This window comes from Oryx dammah, unplaced genomic scaffold, assembly GCF_014754425.2.
Source record: "Oryx dammah isolate SB20612 unplaced genomic scaffold, SCBI_Odam_1.1 HiC_scaffold_17, whole genome shotgun sequence".
NCBI lineage: Eukaryota > Metazoa > Chordata > Mammalia > Artiodactyla > Bovidae > Oryx > Oryx dammah.
Window position 1 is genome coordinate 30,721,320 of NW_024070201.1, and position 24,068 is coordinate 30,745,387.

The following is a 24,068-nucleotide window of genomic DNA, read 5'->3' on the forward strand; positions in this document are numbered from 1 at the left end:
AGTTAAAAGTGACCAGGATAGGAGTTCATTATTGCCAAAAATGTGTTTTATTGAGCATCAGTTGTGTTCCAGGTACTCTGCTAGGGGCTGACTATAGAGCAGTAAACAGGCAAAGTGTCTGAATCCCCTGTGCCAGGCCCTTTTGTCCTTTTTGAGCATCACTTGCATTTTGGTTGCAAATCCAGGACATGCATTAACATCCACCCCCACATAATTGAAGCTAAAGCTTATGAAACAGTAGTCGCCCATGCTGTGTGGGTTGCACTCTGCTCTGTTCTGGATATATATTTCATTTTTAAAATGCAGGTCTTGACCCACTAAATTGATTTCCTAACCTACTAATGGGCAGCAGCCACAGTGGAACAAAACACTGCCTTAGACCAACTCAGCTGAAGGCTTAATCAGCCCAGAAAGAGCTCATTTGATGTGAAGTCTTTCCATCTTTCCTCAGGATTGTTTTTGATGTATTACCTTTGGCATTTGCCACTGTTGTCCTTGATCCTGGGTTTTTACAGTATTTTGCATGTAAGCACATATTTTGTACTAAAAGAATATTTTGGCTGGGAGAATGAGATCTTCAGCCAACTCCCTTTGTTCCCCAGATCACCCTGCTCAGGCGAGGGACCTCTGATCCAGTCTCCCATGTGAACTGACGTTTTATGACTGGAGATGCTGTATTTAAATTTGGTAAAGATTTTACTTCTTCATGCCAGGGGTTCACCATGGAGGCTTCCATTACAAATCTTTTAACTGGTCATATATCAAGGCACAGACCCATACTATAGATACTCCAAACTATAACTGAGTCTCAATTCCTCCCCTAGTGGTTCACATCAGACTGTCACTTTTCCTGCCTGTATGTTGAAATTAGTTCTCTGTACTCAAGGAGACACTAATACAATATTGTATGTATTCTTCCTAGTGAAAACTTCAACTTTGAACCCTGAAGCTGAGGTTAAAAAAGTGAATCGTGTGTTATGACATCCAACCTTGGATGGCCCTAGAAAATAAGGATCTGGAAGAAAGAGCTTACCTTTGGATAGTATTTAAACTTTTGTCGCCCCTATGATTGCCTTATATCATCCCAGTAAGCGGAGAAGGGCCTTATCTCATAGGTAGCAAAACTGACTTCCCAGGGCCACATAGCACATGACAGGGTAGAGCTTGACTTCTGTTCAGCTGCATTTCTAGCAGGCAGACAGTAGTGCTATTAGGTTCCCATGGCTTATTATCACTCATCAAAAGCCGTCATGGCTTTCCAGGTGGCGCGGTGGTAAAGAATCCATCTGCCGATGCAGGAGACACAGAAGACGAAGGGTCGATCCTTGGGTCTGGAAAATCCCCTGCAGTAAGAAATGGCAACCCACTCCAGTATCCTTGCTTGGAAAATTCCATGTACAGAGGAGTCTGGTGGGCTACAGTCCATGGGGTTGCAAAGAATCCGACATGCCTGACGAAGCATGCACGAAAGCCACGATGCACACAGCTCAGTTGATTGGGAACAGTATTGCTGTACTATGGGTAGGTCAATTCATTTATTTCCATTTTGCAGCCAAGGAAGATTCAGAGAGGTTATGTGACTTGCTCAAGGTCACACAGTTTATGCATGGCAGAGGAGTTAAGAAAATGTGGCTCTTCTGGTGCCCTCCCCTTGTGAACTCCTATGTTCAGTCCCTAAGAAACCACCTTGTACCTTGGTCAAGATCACTCTTGTGGACTTCTGCACAGAATCCCTTCAGGGTTGTAATCTCCAAAGAACAAGTTCACGGTGATGAAAGAGGTGTGTGTGAAGGCCCAGGACTTAAGATCAGGGTAGCCTGCACCTGTCCTAACCCAACCAGATGGTAGAGCAGTAAATAGAACCCAAGTTTTAATTCCAGTTTCATTCCATATTAACCGTGATCCTCAGCAAGTTTGATGTCTCTGAGTCTCAGTTTCATTCATTCATTCAACCAAGTGAATTCATTTATTTCATGCATTCATTCTTTCAACAAAAACTTGTCTGAAGTGCTTACATTTCTCAGATGGGAATGATAACAGAGTTGTTATGCAGAATCAAGGGAATTTGTGTAATTAAATCATGTGGCTGAGTGCCCAGTGTGCAAAGGTGATCAGTTAAGTGTTTGCAAACTCTTGACTCTGGAAGAGAAGAACTTGTCCAGCCTTGGAGCTATGTCAGCCTGTCTAGAAACTGGATCCTGGCAGTGCTGAGTGCAAAGAACAATCATTTAAATGTACACGAAATATTAAATATTACAGATCCGTGTGCACACTCATGGAGGCAGGTACGGTTGTGAGGAAATCCTTCAGGGCTTTAAAAATGAATCTCTTTTTACCTACTGGGGAGAGAACAAAGCGGCAAAATGACAGCCTCTAGTGATTCTAGGCGGGAGGGAGCAGGAGGGCTTGGGAGCTGGAGGCATGTGGCTTCTCTGGGCAGGACTAAGAGCAGACCAGGGAGAAAGACAGGCAGTGAGTGATGGGCTCATTAATGAATGTATAATGACAGCCTGAGACAGACGCTCTAAAGGAAAAAAAATGTGGTTCTGGGAGAAGTTTGACTTTGGGAGTTAAAGCCTTCCTAGAGGTAGTGATTACTAAATTGAGGCCTGAGGGGTTGACAGATATAAACTAGATCAAAGTTTGAAAAACTTCTCTTGTAAACAGGCCCAGAGGGTAAAAATTTAGACTTTACAGCTTTACTGTTGTAGATGAATGTCGTCACAGACGGCACATCAATGAATGGGTGTGACTGTGTTCCAATAAAACATTATTTTCTGAAACAGGCAGTGAGCCGAATTCAGCTCACAGTCTGTGGTCTGCCAACCCCTGAACTAGCTAAAATGGGGCTGCAGGCAGGAGGTCAGGCAGCAAGGAGAGTCCCAGAGAGGGAACAGCAGGCACAAGAGACCCTGATGGGAAGCTTATTGCACTTGAACTGAAAGTTTTGCCTGGAGCAAAGATAAGGCTGGGAAAGAAGGTATGGGTTGAACGTGGAGGGTGGGCAGAGGCCAGGCCTTGTAGGGCCCGGTGGGTGTGGAGGGCTTAGTATTAAGGACCCTGGTCTTTATCCTTAAGAGCGGAAGGGTCTCAGCAGGGGCCAGTTGACCATAGTTGAGGCTTTGTAGAGATGGCTGGCTGCTGCCAAGTGTCTAGCAGAACAAACGGAGGCCCTCGAGGTTCCCAGTCCCGAGTTCATCGGGAGCTTGGATGAGGATGGAAGCCGGGAAGTATAAGACTTGGAGAAATTAAGTGACTTTCCCTGTGGTCATGGTGCTGGATGCTAAAGCAGATCTCCAGACTCCACCACCAGTGCTTTCAGAAAGCATCAGGGGACACCTGGGGTCAGGGCTCCTGGACAAGCATTTCCCACAAGGCCGTGCTGAGGGAGTGACCAGCTTGCTTATGCTGACCCGGGGTCACACAGCAGGCCAAAAGCAGGTCTCTGACACTCATTCAAGTGTACGGCAGTCGCCTCTCCGAGGGACTGTGAGCTGCCCTTATCAGTGTCACAGAGTCTGTTCGCTAAAGGCCCTAGGCCCCATCAGACCTTATCTCTGCTTTTCGTACAGCAGTTCTTTCAAGCTTGGTCCCTTGGTTGCTCAGCCAGGGATCTTAAACACAGCTGCTGGAAGGACAGAGACTCTTCAAGACAGCTATCCTGATAGCAGTCAGAAATGACAGTTCACCATGAGAAAAGCGACACTATGAAAAGCAGACAAATTAACTTATGAAAACACAGAAATGAGGGAGAGAGGCCACCACATTTCAGAAACCGATAAGCTGCACTGTATCACAGGACAGGGTAATAACTGGCTTCAAAAGGATGACACTGCATTAAGGGAAAGACATGCACTCTGTTTAAGAGGACAGCAGAAAGTATTAATATAATTCCCTTGGAAAGAATTTTGGGAAATAATACTTTCAGATAAATAATTAACCCCCCCCCCAATTTTAGTGCTTAAAAGAGCAAGATTATTATTAATTTATATCGATTCTTTGTCCTTTGGGGAAATTAGGTAAATGATACTTTCTGTGCACGTGTAGACACATCCCATATCATGTTTTGGGATATCCCATAAAACCCCATGATATCCCATATCATACTGATTTTCATATTTGACGAAATACTTCTAGTTCCTTCAAAGAGCATAGAATCAGTAATGAGAAGGGATATACTTTTTTTTTTTTAATATCATGTTCTCAATAAAGCAGCACATTGGCCTTGTTTTGAATCCTGGTTTTTTTTTTCCATGTCTCAGCTCTGGGATTCAGGTAAATTATTACCTTATGCAGAGGTCAGTTTCCTTACTCATAAGTAGGGTGGCAGTGAGATTCCTAGACATAAATGGGTGCCCACCCCAGGACCTGTGAGCCTGGTGGCACTAGTGATGTCTTAGAACCAGCTCACCCAGCTAGCCAGAGCTACCTTCCTCCCCAGTATTACACTTCTCTTCCCAACTCAGTGTCCCATGATTACATGCTGGTAGCTTGAAATCAGCCTCAGTGGGAGTGTTTACATCAATGAAATGGACAAATAAGAGCTTTGTTTATTTATTTGGCTATGCCAGGTCTTAGTTGCAGTATGCAGGATCTAGTTCCCTGACCAGGGATCAAACCTATGCCCCCTGCAGCCCGCCAGCCTCCTCTGTCCACGGGATTCTCCAGTTAAGAATACTGGAGTGAGCTGCCGTGCCCTCCTCCAGGGGATATTCCCAACCCAGGAATCAAACCCGGGTCTCCTGTATTTCAGTCAGATTCTTTACCATCTGAGCCACCAGGGAGACCCTGGTCTAACCTCATAACCCAAAGTCTACAGTGCAAAGTGTGGGGCACAGAAGAGACCCCACCTTCTGTCTCAAACACTGACATTACAAATTAAATGAATGCTTATCTAGCACTCTGCACATATATTATCTCATTTAATCTCCTTACGAACCCTTAGGAGGTAATCATTACTATTTTAACACCCATTTTATAGATGAGGGACACAGGCTCAGAGGGATTAAGTAACTCACCCGGAGTTACACAGCTCGGAAGCAGAGAAATCAAATTCTACTCAGGTCCTCTAACACTGGGGCTGTTACATGCATAGTGCAGACTGTGGGCTGCTCAGTGGTGAGTGGAGGCTGGAATCAGCATGCCCAGCTGTGCACCTGCTGGACTATATCGGCCCAGGGGGATGTCATTTTCCTACCTGCCTGACGGTGCTGTATAGGTTTGCAGTGGTGGTGTCCAAGTCCAAACCCTCTCCTCCCTTCCCTGCAACTCCTGGGATCTCTAGTGGGAAAGTAGAGCAAGTGGGAGAGAGAGAAAGCGCAAAGAGAGGGCCCCAGGAAGACATTATTTGCAGCATAATCTAGCTGGCACGTGTGGACATGTGGAAGAGGCTTACAAAGCAGCTGTTCCTGCAGGAGGTTGGGGGCAGGTGTCAGTGGGGTGGAGCAAGGGAGTTTGGCTGGAGGCAGAGCCACAGATTGTCAGTGATGAGAGCTGTGGTTCCTGCCCACCCCTGGCATGTGTGTGGCATGGAAGGTGCCCAGTGGGTGGGGCAATTAGCCTGTATCCCAGGGCTCCTGGCTCTGCCTCTCGCTCTCCCTCCCACTGCCTTTCTGCAATTAGATTGCTCTGCGTAGTAGCTGCCAAGCCGCTTTGTTGGATCTGATGAGTTTATTAATTTCGTGGGGGCTAATGGGAGTGTTGGAGGGGGGAGATTCATTTCCTGACTGGAGCTTGGGGGCTAATTTATCTCCTCGCCATGTCCCCAGAGGTGGGAGGTGGCAGGGGACATGGCTCAGGCTGTCAGATCTGGCTCTGGGTAAATCATTTATATCCCTAGGTTTTGTGCGAACCCATCTCGTGGCTTGGGTCAGACGGGGAGTCCGGGGCTGGGGCAGGCGGTTAGTGAGAACTGGGTCCCCTGAGAACAGTGAGGGTGCAGAACTTGTAGGGGTGAGGCCTTGCTGGTCCTGTGAAGTGTATGCTTAGGGGACAGGACTCTGAGAAGTTCAGTCCTGTCCCAAACATCCAGATGCTGACATCCAGACTAGTTGTTTTTAGGTCCTTCTGTTCAAATCTGGCCCTTCTGATCCTAGGAGGTCACCAGGAGCCACTTCTAGCTGTCTTGAAGATAGGGAAGCAGACTCATTTCACTTGCTTTTGTGGATATAAAAACCCAGGAGAGAAAAAAGCTGTGTCCCGGGTTCTTACTGTATGGCTGAGGCTCCTTTGAGCCTTTCCTCTGGTTGGCCAGGCTGCTTACGTAGAGGACACATTAGCAGCCCCAGCCCAGAGACAGCAGTGGACACAGGAAAGTTTTCGACTGAGGAGTCAGACAGCTCTGGGTTCAAGATCATGCGTCACCTGCTAACTAGGTGACTTTGTTGTTGTTTAGTCACTAAGTTGTGTCTGACTCTTTGCAACCCCATGGACTGTAGCCCACCAGGCTCCTCTGTCTATGGGATTTTCCAGGCAAGAATACTGGAGTGCCTTGCCATTTCCTTCTTCAGGGGATCATCTGACCCAGGGATCAAACCCACATCTCCCACATTGGCTGGCAAGTTCTTAACCACTGAGCCACCACCTTAGGCAGGTCATTAAACCTCTGCGCTCTAGTTTCCTTGTAAATAAAATGAACACACTGTCACTGCTCCACAAGGTTGCTGGGAAAATTCAAACAGCTGATAGAGCTCATTCAGCACAAGAAGTGTCTGGTAACTCTTGTTCCCTTTCCCTCTTCACTTGAAAATCTTGTGGCTCATCCCTCATCCTCCCCAACTCTCTCCCCAACAGAGAGAGGGGCGGAGGCCAGGTAGCTCAGGCTGTACCCTGACCTGGCTGATCCCTCCAGGGGACACTCCAGGGAGCCAGAGGAGGCTTGCCTGCCTCCTGCTCTTGCCTCACCGAGAAGAACACTCAGCCTATGAGAGATGATGGTTTCCTCTGTTTCTACGTACCAGTCCCTGAGCAAAAAACTGGGGGGTGAGCCTGAACAAGCTAATCCCTCCCCCACAGACTAGCGGGGGAGACGGACACGTAAACAGAACACGCGGCAGGACGCTGGAACAACCAGACAGGAGGCCACGAAGGCATCCTTGCCAAGGAGATCTGGGGCTAAGAGCACAGGGGTTAAAGCTCAGGTGTCTCAGCTGATGGCGAGGTTACCTCAGGCAAGTTGTTGGGCGGGCTCTTTTATCTTGGCCTCAGTTTCTTTATCTAGTCGAGGCTTCCCATGTGGATATGCAGGAGACGCTGCCGGTAAACTAAAATGATCAGGAACTCGCGTGGTACCTATCTGCCTTTGTAGAATGCAGAGTTCCAAAGAATAGCAAGAAGAGGTAAGAAAGCCTTCTTCAGCGATCAATGCAAAGAAATAGAGGAAAAGAACAGAATGAGAAAGACTAGAGATCTCTTCAAGAAAATTAGAGATACCAAGGGAACATTTCATGCAGAGATGGGCTCAATAAAGGACAGAAATGGTATGGACCTAACAGAAGCAGAAGATATTAAGAAGAGATGGCAAGAATACACGGAAGAACTGTACAAAAAAGATCTTCACAACCCAGATAATCATGATGATGTGATCACTAATCTAGAGCCAGACATCTTGGAATGTGAAGTTAAGTGGGCCTTAGAAAGCATCATTACGAACAAAGCTAGTGGAGGTGATGGAATTCCAGTTGAGCTGTTTCAAATCCTGAAAGATGATGCTGTGAAAGTGCTACACTCAATATGCCAGCAAATTTGGAAAACTCACCAGTGGCCACAGAACTGGAAAAGATCAGTTTTCAGTCAATCCCAAAGAAAGGCAATGCCAAAGAATGCTCAAACTACCACACAATTGCACTCATCTCACACGCTAGTAAAGTAATGCTCAAAATTCTCCAAGCCAGGCTTTAGCAATACATGAACCATGAACTCCCTGATGTTCAAGCTGGGTTTAGAAAAGGCAGAGGAACCAGACATCAAATTGCCAACATCCGCTGGATCATGGAAAAAGCAAGAGAGTTCCAGAAAAACAGCTATTTCTGCTTTATTGACTATGCCAAAGCCTTTGACTGTGTGGATCGCAATAAACTGTGGAAAATTCTGAAAGAGATGGGAATACCAGACCACCTAACCTGCCTCTTGAGAAATCTGTATGCAGGTCAGGAAGCAACAGTTAGAACTGGACATGGAACAACAGACTGGTTCCAAATAGGAAAAGGAGTGCGTCAAGGCTGTATATTGTCACCCTGCTTATTTAACTTCTATGCAGAGTACATATGGACTGGAAGAAACACAAGCTGGAATCAAGATTGCTGGGAGAAATATCAATAACCTCAGATATGCAGATGACACCACCTTTATGGCAGAAAGTGAAGAGGAACTAAAACGCCTCTTGATGAAAGTGAAAGAGGAGAGCGAAAAAGTTGGCTTAAAGCTCAACATTCAGAAAACGAAGATCATGGCATCTGGTCCCATCACTTCATGGGAAATAGATGGGGAAACAGTGGAAACAGTGTCAGACTTTATTTTGGGGGGCTTCAAAATCACTGCAGATGGTGACTGCAGCCATGAAATTAAAAGACACTTACTCCTTGGAAGAAAAGTTATGGCCAACCTAGACAGCATATTCAAAAGCAGAGACATTACTTTGCCGACTAAGGTCCGTCTAGTCAAGGCTATGGTTTTTCCAGTAGTCATGTATGGATGTGAGAGTTGGACTGTGAAGAAGGCTGAGCACCGAAGAATTGATGCTTTTGAACTGTGGTGTTGGAGAAGACTCTTGAGAGTCCCTTGGACTGCAAGGAGATCCAACCAGTCCATTCTGAAGGAGATCAACCCTGGCATTTCTTTGGAGGGAATGATGCTGAAGCTGAAAGTCCAGTACTTTGGCCACCTCATGCGAAGAGTTGACTCATTGGAAAAGACTCTGATGCTGGGAGGGATTGGGGGCAGGAGGAGAAAGGGATGACCGAGGATGAGATGGCTGGATGGCATCACTGACTTGAGGGACATGAGTTTGGGTGAACTCCGGGAGATGGTGATGGACAGGGAGGCCATGCATGCTGCTATTCATGGGGTCGCAAAGAGTCGGACACGACTGAGCGACTGAACTGAACTGAACTGAGAGGTGGAGACACCAGTGGCATCCTTGCTGAAGCTTGGAGAGGGGCTTTTGGTCATCTCTCCGTTTTTTTTTTAAAAAAGATTTTTTTCTCTTTTGTTTATTTGTATATTTATTTCTGGCTGTGCTGAGTCCTTGTTGCTCTGAATGGAATTTATCTAGTTGCAGCGATCGGGGGCTACTCTCCATTACGGCGTCTGGGCTTCCCATGGTGGTGGCTTTTCTTGCTGCAGAGGACAGGCTTCAGTAGCTGCAGCTTGCAGGCTCAGTAGCTGTGTCGCAAGGGCTTAGTTGCCCCACAGCATGTGGGATCTTCTGGGACCAGGGATCGAACCGCTGTCCCCCATATTGCAAGGCAGATTCTTAACCACTGGGCCACCAGGGAAGCCCCCATCTCTCCTTTGACAGATGAAAATCATACTTGTAGAGAGCATCGGAGCTCTTGCTGGAACTGGAGGTTTCCAGCCTGGCCCTCCCCTCTTTAAGCTCCAGACCATGATGTAAGAGAGACGGTTCCTGCTCCCCGTGACTGTCAGCCTTCTCGGGGTGGGTCCAGAGCCAAAGGTGAGACAAGTCTTTACTGTGGTTGGAGCTTCCACAAGAGGAATCCAGAACCCAGCTCTGGCGGGTGGAGCCATGTGGCATCCATGGAACCTGTGAGAATTTTCCAGGGAAGCTGCTGCTGGTTTCTGGAGATGCCTGGCAAAGGCGGATGTGTGCATTTCATTGGGTTTCTAGCCAGCTGCCAGCCGACTCTCCTGGCTGCCCACCTCCAACACCCAGCAACAGAAATGGTTTGCCAGGGGATCCAGCTAGTAGAAAGATACTGGTAGCACACACACATATGTGTAGCTATAAAAAGGGTTCCACTGGGAAAACAAACAAATTCTGTAAAAACCCAATGATGTTGAATTTCGATTTAGGTGACTTTCTTAGAAAGTGGAACTAAGTGGAACTGGGGGAACTAAGTTGTGGATTTTTTTCCCCCTCTCTAGTCAAGACAATGAAGAAGAAGGAAACTAGCAGGTATTGAGTTTCAGCTTAAATCCGTTCTCACAATGACCTCCTGAGGTTTGTATTATTCCCATTTTACAGATGAGGAAATATGTTCAGAGAAGTTCAGTCACTTCTGGAGTGATGCAGTTGAGATCTGAGGTCCTGGATCTGGCTGAATAATGTAATATCAAACTGGCATTTGCGTGATTTCTATTTGTTCTGGGAAGGCAGGGCAAACACTGCCACCCCCATTTAGAGCTGAGGACATGGAGACAGAGAGATTCAAGTAACCTGCCAAGGTTCTCACAGTCAGCAAGTGACTCCACCAAATCTAGAGCCTGGATCTTCCTTCTGACAGTTCATGCATCCACTGAACCATTCAGCGGGCACTTATTGAAGAGCTGAGTAAATGCCACGTGGTAGCCACGCTGGTTCTTGTTTAGATGATGAGGCTTCCTGAAGGCAGGATAGAGCAAAAGAGCTATGCGGCTCAGTCCTGCCTCCAGCTGATGCAGTTCCCCCGGCTCCCCACCCTTCTGGGTGAGACAGCGTCCCTGAACTGCATTCTATTCGTGATTTCTTTTTTCTGTTTTCAGTCTTTATAGGAGTATAGTTGCTTTATAATGTTGCGTTCATTTCTGCTGTACAGCAAAGTGAATCAGCTGTGTGTATTTCTGTGTACCTATATCTCCTCTTTTTCGGATTTCCTTCCCATTTAGGTCACCTCCATTCCTGATTTCTTTTCCCATTTTCCTCTCCACCTCTCTCTTAACTCTTGCTTTCCTTCACAGTCTCCCTACCCTTCCCCGACACCCCCCAACCCTAGTAGCCCCGTCCCAGTTGAGCCCGTCTGCTCCATACTCTGCATGGCTCCCTCCTTCTGTGACTTAACCGTAGCCCCACCAGAGGCAAGGGACTGGCCTCTCAGCTCCCCCAGCCCTGGAGTCTCGTGGGACCTCAGGACCCCAGCTCCCCAGCCTCCACCTCCCCCCAGCCCTTCCCAGCCTCTCTCCTTGGTCTCCTCAGATCGGCCAGTGGCATGTGGCAGACGGTCTCAGCATGGACAGCCGCCTGTATGCCTCCAACATCTCTGACAGCCTCTTCAACACCACCCTGGTCGTCACCACCATCCTGGTAAGCGGGTGCCCCCAGGGCTTCCCAGCTGCTGCTCCCCGGGGTGCCTCCTCCTTCTTGCAGCCTCCCCAGGAACAGAAGATGGGAGCTCTAATCACAGCGCTGAGGCCAATTTATGACAGTGTAATTAAACTCAAGTTGCTGCTTCATATGGAAATGATATCTGATGAGTTCCAAGGCAGCTGGGGAAGCGGGATGGGGTGGTGAGACGGCAGTTTGTGGATGTCTCTAATGGGGGCACCCCAACAACCGGGGCATCTGTGCACAGCCAAGGGCAGGGCACCTTAAGACATGGGCGAGAAGCCCACCAGGGTGGCCCCTACTCTTTCACGGCAGCCTGCTTTGCCTGGTGCCTACGTGTACAAATTGCACCCCTGCCAGTGGACACCTGAACTCAGTGGGTTTTTATGGCCTGTGATTTCTTCATTTCCAGACGATCAAAGGAAAGTTCTCAATCTACAGAGAAAGGGACCATCTGCCTTTTTTATTTGATCCAATTCTCTTCGATGATTACCCAGCCCTTCCTGCTGTGTGTCAGGCACTGTGTTCATTCCTGGGGACACGAAGATGAGTAAGACTCAGTCTCTGTCCTCAAAGAGGCTGTAATTTAGTAGATGGCATGAGTCAAGTGCATTCATGGCCAAAGTCGTTTACTTCTCCCCTCCCCCCACCTACAATGACATCATGTTTTAAAGATTTGTCAGTTAAACCCAACTGCATATTTTAAGTAATCATGAGTTTTCCCCCTTTTACCTGATCAAAAGCCTGCTTCCCTGTCTGGCCCAGCATCTTATCAGCAAGAGATAACCAGTGTGACTGCACTGATGTAATTCCAGCTCCAAACAGACCCAACTATTAGTGAGTCTGTTCAGCCTTATCGTTGCTGACTGTGCAAAGTCTGGAAATGTGTCTGTTAAGAAAAGGACTTCTTTTTAAAGATTAGGCTTTCAAAATAATGAAAAAGAGTTCAGGGACCTCCATCACTACGTTCATAAACTCCAGGGGCCCAGGAGCCCTGGACTGGAATAACTGATCTACTGTGAGCAGAGCAGGAAAAAAGCCAAGAAATAGGCTCATGTCTAGCACTGCAGGGTTTGAAGGAAGGAGAGGTCCCATCCCAGCAAAGCCTTCCAAGAAGAGGGACCTTGAGGATGGGCCTCAAAAGACAGCGAGAGATAAAGAGGCAGAAGTGGACGAAGGGGAACCTTGTCAGGCACTCAGGAAACGCAGGAAAAGGCAGGTTGCTAGGACATGGGCATAGGTAGAGAGGGAAGGCCTGAGGCTGGAAAAGTGGGTTGGGTCCACAATGCTTAGGGACTTGAATGCCAAATCATGGGTTTTCCCTTCACATGGTACGAGACAGAGGTCACTGAATACTTCCATTCATTCACTGAGTATTTGGGGGGCATGCCTATGTTCTGGGCTCAGTTCTGGGTGCTAGGGTATAGACAGAGCTGGGGAAGGGGAGTGGGGTGCTGGCCTCACTGAGAAGGGCAGATCTGAGCAGAGACCTGATGGGGCTGAGGTGACATGTGGCAGTCTGGGAGGAACATTCCAGGCAGAGGGAATAGTCACAACAAAGGATGGAGAGGCAATTCCAGCTCACAGAGTTTTTGTCACCCCCATCTCAGATCAACCTTAGCTCATCCAAAGCAGTGTAAAAATGTCAGCAGGATGATGGGGTGATGGTGTCACCTAGACCCCCAGATCTGGACATGCCTGGCTGAGCTGGGGCCATACTGGGCAACAGTCCTGGCTGAGGGGGACAGTGCACAAGATTGCTGGGACCTTCTCTGCCTCTGAAGGGCTTCCTGAGTCTGTGCCCTGCTGCCCATCCTCAGGCACATGGCCCAGTTTCTGGTGACCATTTGGAAGAGAGCCTTGGCAAATGGTCACCCTGAATGGTTTATCCCTTAAAACTCAGCACATAGTCCTGTTGTGTCCTGCTCTTGACAGGGTGCAGTTGGGACTTGTGATTTATTGGTTAACACCAGCTACTACACAGAATTGTTGTTGTTTAGTCACTGAGTCATATCCAACTCTTTGTGATCCCATGGTCTGTGGCCTGCCAGGCTCCTCTGTCCATGGGGATTCTCCAGGCAAGAATACTGGAGCGGGTTGCCATGCCTTCCTCCAGAGGAATACACCGAATTAGCTGCAGCAAATACTCCACCTTGTGTCAGAACCCGGCTTAAGCTTTTTGCCCGCATCACTATCTTCCGTTCTCACAACGCCCCTGCCACGACGGGGCCCCAGGCCAGCACTCAGCCCCTCCACTTTCCAAAATGCCTGTGACCCCTCCCTCTAACACTGGCCTTGTGTTTATTCACTCTAAATATGCCAGTGGATTTTAAATTAACTTAAGAGTGCTTAGGGAGAAGAATTTTGTGAAACTCCTTGGGGTCATTAAAGATACCCTAGGAGGTTGCCTTCCAACCCAGACAATGGAAACTCCCCTACTATGCTCTGTCAGTGAGGCCCTTTCAGCACTTTTTACCCACACAATCCGCAGATGCTGAACCCTGGAGCCAGGTGGGGACACCATGAGGAGTCAGTCCCAGGCCCATGCACATCCTGCCTGGGAGGCAGCAGGTGTAGGAAGATGGAGGGTGTGTGTGTGGGACCCTGGCTGGGAGCACAGTAGGAATTCTGAAATGTGGGTGGGTGACAGAGGAGGCAATGGGACCCCAAGGACAGTGTTGCATTAGGTTAAACAGAAGGACGGAGAAGAGCCCTTGAGCCAAGGACGGCGTGTATGGAAGGCGAGGAGCCTGGCTGCGTCTCATTGACAGAACAGTGCACTTGAACCAGAATCCCATCACCTTCAACTCAGAGGTCCCTCCCCCTGGCACAGAACCTCCTACCTTCCCCTCTTCTGCTTCACACCCACGAGTCTCGCCCTTCCTCCGCTCATGACCTCTGATCTTCCCCAGCCCAGAGGCCCCTTCCCGCCTGAGCTCAGCAAACCAGCGTTTCAGCACTTTCCTCTCTTGGCTTCTAGAACTGTCTCCACCGTGATGCTCAGCCATCTCACCTCCTGCCCGTCTCTGAGTCCACCTCTCCTTCCGTGTCCTACTCCCAGCTGCCCCTCTGCATTCAGCCTCTTGACTCAGCTGGACCTGGGCAACCCCAGGCTCATCTCTGTCACCCCCACCGTATCCCCTGAGCAAACCTCTCCAGAGGAGCCAAGACTTCCCTCCTGCCCGCAGCATGACTCTGGCGCAGTTCTTACCTCTGCCCTCCTCCCTTCCTCTCTGAACCCGCTGACCCTGGCCCTCCTCTCCACCCTCAGGTCCACTTCCCGGACTCGAGTTCGCCTTGACCCTGGCCCTCCTGGTACCTTGCTGCCCTGACTCGCACTTCTCTTTCTTCCTTCTCTATCTTGCCTTTTCTAGGGATCCCTCCCTTTCCACCTGCACGTATACTCTGGTCCCTCCCATCCTAAGACCACCCCACCTTCCCCCTGCTACCCTTGGACTACCCTCCAGTTTAGGGGATCATCCATCAAGGGGTCGGTGGTCGCCATTGCTGGTAGAGGGGAACTGAAATTTGGAGAGAGACGTGACTGGGAGCAGTTGGGTGGAGAAGCGCTCTGCTGGCTGGCCCTTATCCTCTAACCTCCCAACAACCCCGGCCCTCCTCTGTGCACCTCTCATTCACGCCCATCCCTGCAGGGTTCTGCCATCACCTCCCCCCAACACCCCCAGTCTGCCTTCAAACATCTCCGTGACACGTGACCCAGTTGCCCTTTACAGCCCTGCTTCATCTCTGGGTGGGAATGCCTGCCTTCTCCTGCTTGAAACCCCCACCTCCTTGACCTTCATGACCACATTTTCCTGATTTGCGGCTTTTCTGGCCGCTTCTGCTTTGTCCAGCTCTGTGGCTGCTCTTCATTTGCCCCCGCCCCCGGATCAGGTCTTATCCCTCTGCTGCCCTCCCCGTTCGTGGCCTCCCATATCCTGCCGCTCAGCCACCGCCTCTATCCAGAGGCTGCCCCATCTGTGCCCCCGATCCTGCCCTCCCTCCGGATTCCAACATTCAGTCACACATTTGCTCCTGAACCACCTACCGGCACCTCGAATTCAACATGTTCCGAAAACTCTTCCTTTCCAAACCATCCATGGCCATGATGACACCATCCTGAGTCTCCTGCTCAGGCTCCAAGGGTCTGAGGATCCTCCCTCTGTGCTCCACACCCATCCTGGCATCCACCTGACCCTCTCTGTGCCTTGTCCAGCTCTGAAGCCCGCCTGAGCCAAAGCACAGCTCGGGAATCAGCATCTCCCAGCAAGAGAGGCTCTGTCCTCACTCCCAGATCTTCTTTCTCGCTCACTTTGTCATATTCTTCACTCACGTCTTTGAGTCTCTAAAACTCTGAGTGCTTCCCTACTATATACATGTGATGTACCTCGCCCTGGCATCCAAGGCCCATGCTGACCCTAATTCATCTTTCTAAATTCATCCTCCCATTCCACCCCTACCCACAAGCCAGGCTCCCACCCAAGGGCGCCTCCATCATCTGCTGAATGGGCTGAGCTCCATCTCACTGGGGATTATGTCCTTGATCCTGCCTTTCCCCTGCCCACACAGCCCTCTGTCCCCACCGCTTCCATCTGCCAGAGTTCTGTCATCCTCCAGAGCCCAGCCTGCAACCCACCTCCTCCGTGGAACCTTCATCTGAGAGACCCAGCCCTTCTCCCAATACCCATGGCTGGCCCATTCTGCCTTGGGTTGCGGTCATACAGTGCATTTAAGAACCTCACCTGTTCTGTCATCAGCATCCTTGCATCTCATAATGCCCTGAGATCAGTCTGTGTGGAATAAACAAAAGAAAAGGGGGGGAAAGGACAGAATGAAATGGGAGATGGGGTCAGGTGATGACCTTAAACAAGGTAGAGGGGCTTCCACTGGACCCTCTGTGCAGTGAGACCCTTGTGTGTTCCTGGTAAGAGAAGTGCCTTGAAGTCGGGAAAGGGAGGTAACCGCCACCTCCAAAGTGTCCCATTACCCAAGCCACTTCCCTCCTCCACCCCATCTTCTCCCTACCCTCCTGTGTCCCCGGTCCCCTCATCACATGTGGCTGAGACGCCAGGGCTAAGATGAGAATGACAGCTGCCCAGTTTTGCTGCAGGAAAACCCGTATTTAATGCTGAAGGGGAACCACCAGGAAATGGAAGGCAACGACCGCTACGAGGGCTTCTGTGTGGACATGCTCCAGGAGCTGGCAGAGATCCTCCGGTTCAACTACAAGATCCGTCTGGTCGGGGATGGCGTGTATGGCGTGCCCGAGGCCAATGGCACCTGGACGGGCATGGTCGGGGAGCTGATCGCTCGGGTAAGGAAAGAACAGGTGGTTTGGATCTGAGGGTGGGCAGGGGAGGGTGATGGAAGGACAGAAGTTTGTGCTTCATGCTCATGAACCCTCTGTTTATTCAGTCAGTCAGTCATGCTTTTTTCATTTATTTGTCCATTCATTGCATGAATCTTCCCTGCGCTGGCACCGGGCCAGGCACTGGTGATATATATACACTGGTATTAGTCATTGGTGAATAAGACTACCATGATCCTTGCCCTGTAGCTCTTCTGGTCCCAGTCTATCACCTGTAATGGCTAAGGAATAGAGGCTTTGACCAATAAACGCGGCTTAGTGATTGGGTTCACTTCTTGGATAATTCAGGTGCTTTTTGTTTGTTCTGATTTCTTTTTAATTATTTATTTTTTGGCTTTGCTGGGTCTTCATTGCTGCACAGGGTTTTCCTCTAGTTGCCGTAGACAGGGGCTACTCTCTAATTGCCATGCACAGGCTTCTCATTGTGGCGCCTTCTCTTATCGTGGAGCACCAGCTCTCGGATGCACAGGCTCACTGGCTGTGCACCCAGGCTTAGTTGCCCTGTGGCATGTGGTATCTAGGGCCTCCCAGGTGGCACTAGTGGTAAACATCCCACCTGTCAATGCAGGATAAGTAAGAACTGCAGGTTTGATCCCTGGGTCGGAAAGATCCCCTGGAGGAGTGTGTGGCAATGCACTGCAGTATTCTTGCCTGGAGAATCCCATGGACAGAAGAACCTGGCAGGCTACAGTCCAAAGGGTCACAAAGAGTCAGACACAACTGAAGCAACTTAGCACACACACGTGTGGGGTCAGTCGGACACAACTGAAGTGACTTAGCACACACACGTGTGGGATCACTCGGACACAGCTGAAGTGACTTAGCACACACACGTGTGGGATCTAGTTCCTGGAGCAAGGATCAGACCCGTGTCCCCTGCATTGGCAGGCAGACTCTCAACCACTGGACCCCCAGGGGAGTTCCAGTTGTGATGATTTTTTTGACCATCAGTACCCCTGGCAGAGCTTGGATAGGCCCTGGTGTAGCGCACACCTACATCAGCTGACTCACGCTTGAGAAGGGCTGTCAAAGAGACATGGCTAAATAACAAGGGAAAAGGGACCGACTGTCAGAGGCATTGGTCACAGTTACGCTGTTCTGTTACTTCTTGTATTAGTTTCTGCTATCCTTAATCTGCTCTTAAAGACCAGGGCCAAGGTGCACTTGGGAGGGCTGTAAATTTTCTGGGTGAATGTGGAGACTTGATTAAAAGGTAGGTGAGCATCCTGGAATGTCAATCATCATTCGGTTAGAGCAAGACTGTAGAAAGTTCTTCCAGGGCCAGAGTGCTTGTTTTCTTGGCACAAACTACTAACATCTGTAAAACTTAAGTTGTTATTAATTCACTGTCTGTATTTCCATAACTGAGTGTTTCTCGTCAAGGTAGGTGATTGGCACCCAACGAAGAGGTCACAGACCTAGGTTCTTAGAGCAACCTGGAACCGACCCGTCCCTCTCTGTGCTTTCCAAGTGCAGAGGGAGCCCTTGCAGGCTCCCAGCCAGTGCCAATGTGTAGGGGGCTTTACATACATTATCTCTAATCGTCTCAGAACGTACCTTTTATTAATAGTTCATTGTTATCCTCATTTTACAAATGTGCCACCTAAACAGAGAGCTTGAATGGTTTGTCTGAAGGCACACCATCAGACTGGGATTTGAACCCAGATGTGTCTAACTCCAGAATCCCACCATAGCACACGACCTCAGCTGGAGGGAGATGTTACCAAGGAAGTTCCGCATAAGCCCAGTCCCTTCCTTTGTATTCTCCTTCCCTTTCACCTTTGCCTGCTTTTTTCTTTCCTTCTTTCCTCTCATCTCTTTATCTGTTAAATTAACATGATTGTAATCCTTTATATATGGGCTTTCCAGGTGGCTTATTGGTAAAGAATCACCTGCCAATGCAGGAGACATAGGTTCGATCCCTCAGTCGGGAAGATCTCCTGGGGAAGGAAATGGCAACCCACTCCAGTATTCTTGCCTGGAGAATCCCCATGGACAGAGGAGCCTGGCAAGCTACAGTCCATGGGGTCACAAAGAGTCGGACACGACTGAGAGACTAAACACACGCCACCTTTTTATATGTACCGAACTTGGGATAAAAGATACATTTTTTAAATCCCAGTCTTCAAGGATAAAAATGTTAGTAGGGGTATTGAGTAAGCAATCCTTGGCAATGCATGATGGAAATTCTATATAGACAAAAGCGTGTGGAAGGTATTTAAGGGCTGAGGTGGGATGGTGGTTAGGAGTTTTCCTGATAGCATTTGCAGTGACTCAGCGGGGCCAGTAGCAAGACTTGTTCAGTGAGACCGTGAATTGTCTGGTTCCTAGAGTCCAGGAGGGAGGCCCTGCTGGCAGAGTGAGGCTTGCAGGCAGTCAATGGAAGATCATAGAAGGCCCAGGGGGCCTGAGAGCCTCTCACAGGGACAGGCTGGGGGTGAAGCCTTCTGCCATCTTTGAGGCTCAAACTCCTAGCCAATGATGCCCAGGCTTCCGCAAAAAAAGGATGTTTGGCGCTTCTAAGTTCCAGAACCCCTCCCAAGGCAGTCTTATTGTTTAGAACCCCCAGTCGAGGCTCCCTCTAGTGTTTAAACCTCAGAAAGCTGAACGGCCCATCCTCCTCCTGTCTTACTCCTGTACTCAGTGACCTTGAGCCCGTTTCTTCAGCTCCCTTGGGCTGCCTTGTGACTTGTGGGGTGATTTCAGGGATGTCGGTGCACAGCCATCCCCTTATCAGCCCCTTAATGAGCTGTGACGTGGACTGGCAGGAAGAGGAAAGGATCCGGGACTCAAGGACATGCAGCTTCATACTGAGTGATTTGGGCAATCAGACTGGGATCTTAAAATTCACCCCAGATCTGCTTTCAAGTCAAAACACTGCTGCTTTGGTCTCATCAAGACGTGGCTGGGTAGTATTAATTAATTAAAGAATTAACCCGTTCTTTCAATACATATTGCTGGCCCTGATCTAAGCTTCAGTGCTTGATATGTCTGTTCCGATGCCCTCTAGGATCACAACAGTCCTAAGGCCTGCAGCCCCGCTGTGTGACCTCTTCCCCAAGTTGCACAGATCAGAGGTTATAACAGCATAGCCTTGGGGCTGGCTAGTCAGTGTCCCAGACAGAAGAGACCTCAGAGGTCGTCTCACCTAAATCTGTCACTTATATACAGATGAGGAAATGCAGGCTCAGGGAGGTTAAATAACCTGCCAGAGATCACACAGCTGGTAAGTTTAGAATCAGCATTTAGGCCCTGGCCCAGCTGACTTGGGGCTTCCCTCGTGGCTCGTACAGTAAAGAGTCTGCCTTCAATGCAGGAGACCCGGATTCGATCCCTGGGTCAGGAAGATCTCTTGAAGGAGAGCATGACAACCCGCTTCACTATTCTTGGCTGGAGAATCCCCATGGACCGAGGAGCCTGGCGGGGTACAGTCGGTGGGGTCCCAGAGAGCTGGACACAACTGAATGAACTGACTTCAGTGCTCATGGTCTGAGAGTAGGAATCTTGATGTTAAACCTAATTTCAGTTCACTTACTTACTAGCTGTGTGTTCTTGGGCAACTTTTTTTTATCCTTCCCACCCCATCCTCCAAGGCTTCAGTGTTTATCCAGAAAGAATTTTTGTAAGGATTTAAAATAACACACACACGAGCATGCCCACACCCACAGAAAGTTTGACATACAGGAATCTCTTTATAGATCATTTGAGGAACGCAGTAGCCTCCTGGGTGCAGAGTGATGCAGCGTAAAGAGTCATCTCCTGGGTCACCTCCACTGGGTGTTCTAGAGCCTCGGTCTTTCATATCCATAGTCACCTGCTTACCTAAGACTGTGGGGCTAGCACTCATGGCGTGTTAGTCATGAAAGAGCAGTCAAACATATTTTCTGCTTACTTTTGAAAATCATCAGAGTGTGTGTCTTTTGGTGTAAATCCTGTTAAAAGTAGGAGTGTGATTGGAGTGAAACAAGTGGCTTCACGTCAGCTGGGCAGGTGACTGGCCTCTCAGCCCCAGGGCTGTGTCTGTGTAGGGGAAAAGTGCAGTGTGTCTCTTTGGGAGCCTCTTGGGTCTGCATTCATTTTGCCCAGTCCAACCCTTCACAAGCTGAGCCCACAGCAGTGATGGTCTGTTTTGGTGGAGGTGTACTTGGCAGAGAGGAGGAGATGGACTAAAGCTTGAAGAAGATGCCCTTGGAACATCCTCCTGGGTCACCCCAGTATATTTATTTAAAGTGAATTTTTCATTGATATTGTTGGAGATATTCACGTATAGAGATGAATGAGAAAGACACTAGGTCACTCTTTGATGGAGGACCAGTTGCATAAAAGCAGAGTGAGAAAGGCTAGGATGGGGAGGTAGAGAGGCTGGTGAGAGGACTGGAGGAGGGCCTCCTGACTCTGGTTTGGAGGTGTAGAAAGGACACCTGCAGGAGATGATGCCTGACAACTCGAGGAGGAGCTGGCCAGGGGGAGCAGGGATGTGGCGGGAGAAGACCAAGCCAGGAGGGAGGGAACCAGGCAGAGTCCACGGCCTAGAGACAGGAAGGGGCATGGCAGTTTCTGTTATAGGATACTACACCTGGAACAGAGCATGATGGGAAGTGAGCCTAGGAAGTGGGCAGTGGTCTATATGGCCTTCTACAGTGTGGAACATGGATGGGTGGAGGGATGGGAAAGGCCTGGAGGCAGGGGACCGGGGAGAAGATTGAACTGTTGCAAGAGGTGTTGAGAACCAAAAGTAACTTAGGAGTCAGAAGAAGCCTTCAAAAGCTGTCTTTAAAGGTAAGTTTTTCTGTAATATAGAATGGCTCAGTGGTAAAGAATCCTCCTGCCAATGCAGGAGACAGGAGTTCCATCCCTCACTAGGGAAGATCCCCTGGAAAAGGAAATGGCAACCCACACCAGTATTCTTGCTGGAGAATCCCATGGACAGAGGAACCTGGAGGGCTACAGTCCATGGGGTTGTAAAAGAGTCAGACAGACTTAGCGATGAAACAATAAATACAGTCTTTATAAAATATATGTGTTTAAAAAAATTACTTGTAATTCCACCAGCCAGTAATACCCATGGTTAACATTTCAATATGATCCCTTCTGATTTCTTAACGAGTAGGTACTTACACAAGTTTTTTTCTTAAATGAGATCATAGTATAACTCTGTTTGGTAACTTGTGGAAGCTATTTAACAGATGCATTGTCAGGACTCGAGGACTGAATGGACGTGGCCCACGGGAGGGGGACAAGAGTAGAATGGATGACACCCAGGTTTCTGACGTGGACGCTGATGTGGATGTCTGGGTGGATGGTGGTGCCAGTCTTTGAGGTGGAAAACCCAGGAGAAAACCAGGTCTGGGAGGAAAGAGGGGGATGATTTCCACTTTGGAAATGGTAACTGTGAAAAGCCTTTTGGACACGTAGGTAGAGATGCTCAGCAGTGAGTTGGTTAGAGTGGGCTCTGCAGCTCCAGGCGTAGGTGCTGGCGTAGTTGGTGAGCTGTAGGTGGTTTGAAGTGGTGAGGAGGGACGGAACCCTCCGGGAGAAAATCATACATTCAAGAGGGAGGAGAGGGAGGAGAGCCTGTGAAGGCTGCTGAGAGAGGCGGGTAAAGAAGCTTCCCACCTCTTGAAAGGAAGCGCAAAAGAGCCTTCCATCAGACTGAGAATGCAGAAGCCACGGACAAGAGTGGTTTCGGTGGGTGGTTGCACTGAAATCACACTGCATGGTTGGATCATTGTGGAATACTCTTTGCAGAAGCCTCACTCTTGTGGGAAAGCAAGATAAAGGGTCGTAGCTAGAAGGAGCTGTGGAGCTGAGAGCTTGGCCGTTGTTTAAAATGAAATCGCTTGTGGAAGCGGCTGCTGGGAGTTGAGAGCACATGCGTCTCTTAGGCATTGGGGAGAGGCAGGGATAGTCACGTGGCTGGAGCGGGGTCCTGGTGGGGATCACGGTGGGCAGGACAGAGGCTGGGGGAACGATGCATTCCTGAGGGGTTCGGGGTCCTCGCCGAGGCGTGAACGGGTCACTGGGAAGCAGTGCAGTCAGGGGTGTGCCTGTCTGCTGATGCCCTAGTCACCCTCCCCCGCCACATCACACACACACACATGTATGTGTTGATTTCATGTCTGAAACTGCTTTCACAGCACTGACTCTTTATCCTCCATAATGCCTCTGTGAAGTGGATCTATGGGTGAACACCCTGCGGCTTAGAAATACAAATGACTCACCCCCGGTCCCACAGCCAGCAGATGGCCACCTGAGTCCTCATGGCCTCTCCTGATGGGCTTACACCCTCATCTCCCTCCAGCCATGAATGGTGCTCTCTTCCAAGAGGTCTTTCTAGGCAGAGCCTGTGGAGGATGCCAAGAACTTGGTACCCACGTCTGACTCTGGCCCATAAAGGGGCTGCACTTTATTTGTAAAGTGAGTGGATGACCTCTCTGACCCCTTCTCCTCTCCCTCAGTTGTGTGTGAAGCTTTCTTGTGGGTTCAGCCCTGAGCACTGGTATCCTGGAAGGGGAGAGATTGCATTTCACATCCTAGGGGCCCAGCTTGGAAAAGAGTAAAGCACATTCAGGAAGAGAGAGAGAGCCCCCCTCAGGCTTCAAAGCTCAGAACCAAGTCCCCTGTTGGCAGTCAATGCCAGGTTGGCAGAACAGCCCATTTAAGTTCAAAGAGAAAGGGGCTTTAGAAGGCTTAGATTCAAGGCTCATAAGCTTTGGACCTCAAATAGCTCTTACCAATGACATTTTGATGAATTAAGTGTAGATGAAGCTGAAAGGCCTCATTCCATTTCCCCTCCTGGGCCCCTAGGAGAAGGACTGTGAAGAAGGTTTGCTGGAGACCTGGTGGGGTGGGCTGTCTGTGGCCTCGATCCACTGGGAAAGTTGTTGAGAGACATTTTGCTGAACTAAAAAAAAAAAATATGCAACTAGTCCCCTGGGATTCCTTTTCACCTTGAAGCCAGAGACTATTTTAACTGAAAATAGGTCATGGAATTCTGTTCTTTAAAATCAAGATACTGATCCAGGCGCTGAAACTGAATGCTCAACTCTTTTCCCATCTGACGGCCAGGTTTAAGGGGGGGACTTTCTCTTCCTCTGAAAGCCTGCTCCCTGCGTTTACTCAGGTAGGAAGAGGTGGGCTCCAATGATAATTCAGCAAGTCATTCATTCATTCACTCATTCATCAAAGTGCCCACTCTCTGACAAGCACTATTTGGCTGGGAGGAATTGCTGGTAAGGAGCTCAGGACCTACTCAAAGAGACAAATGAACCACGAATTCCAGTACCGTGTGATACATGCTCTATTAATAATATTAACCATGCTGACAAAGGTCCATATAATCAAAGCTATGGTGTTTCCAGTGGTCATGTGTGGATATGAGAGTTAGACCATAAGGAAGGCTGAGTGCTGAAGAATTGATGCTTTTGAATTGTGGTGCTG

At 49.1% G+C, this 24,068-nt stretch overlaps 1 protein-coding gene across 1 annotated transcript in view; it reads left to right on the plus strand.

Annotated features, from left to right (window-relative positions):
• GRIK4 (glutamate ionotropic receptor kainate type subunit 4) overlaps positions 1 to 24,068 on the plus strand; it is a 349,453-nt gene that overhangs the window by 244,108 nt on the left and 81,277 nt on the right. Inside the window, exons 11-12 of the mRNA XM_040257795.1 lie at positions 11,132 to 11,239; positions 16,371 to 16,574. Coding sequence (XP_040113729.1) covers positions 11,132 to 11,239; positions 16,371 to 16,574 — 312 coding nt within the window. The remainder of the gene's footprint in view (positions 1 to 11,131; positions 11,240 to 16,370; positions 16,575 to 24,068) is intronic.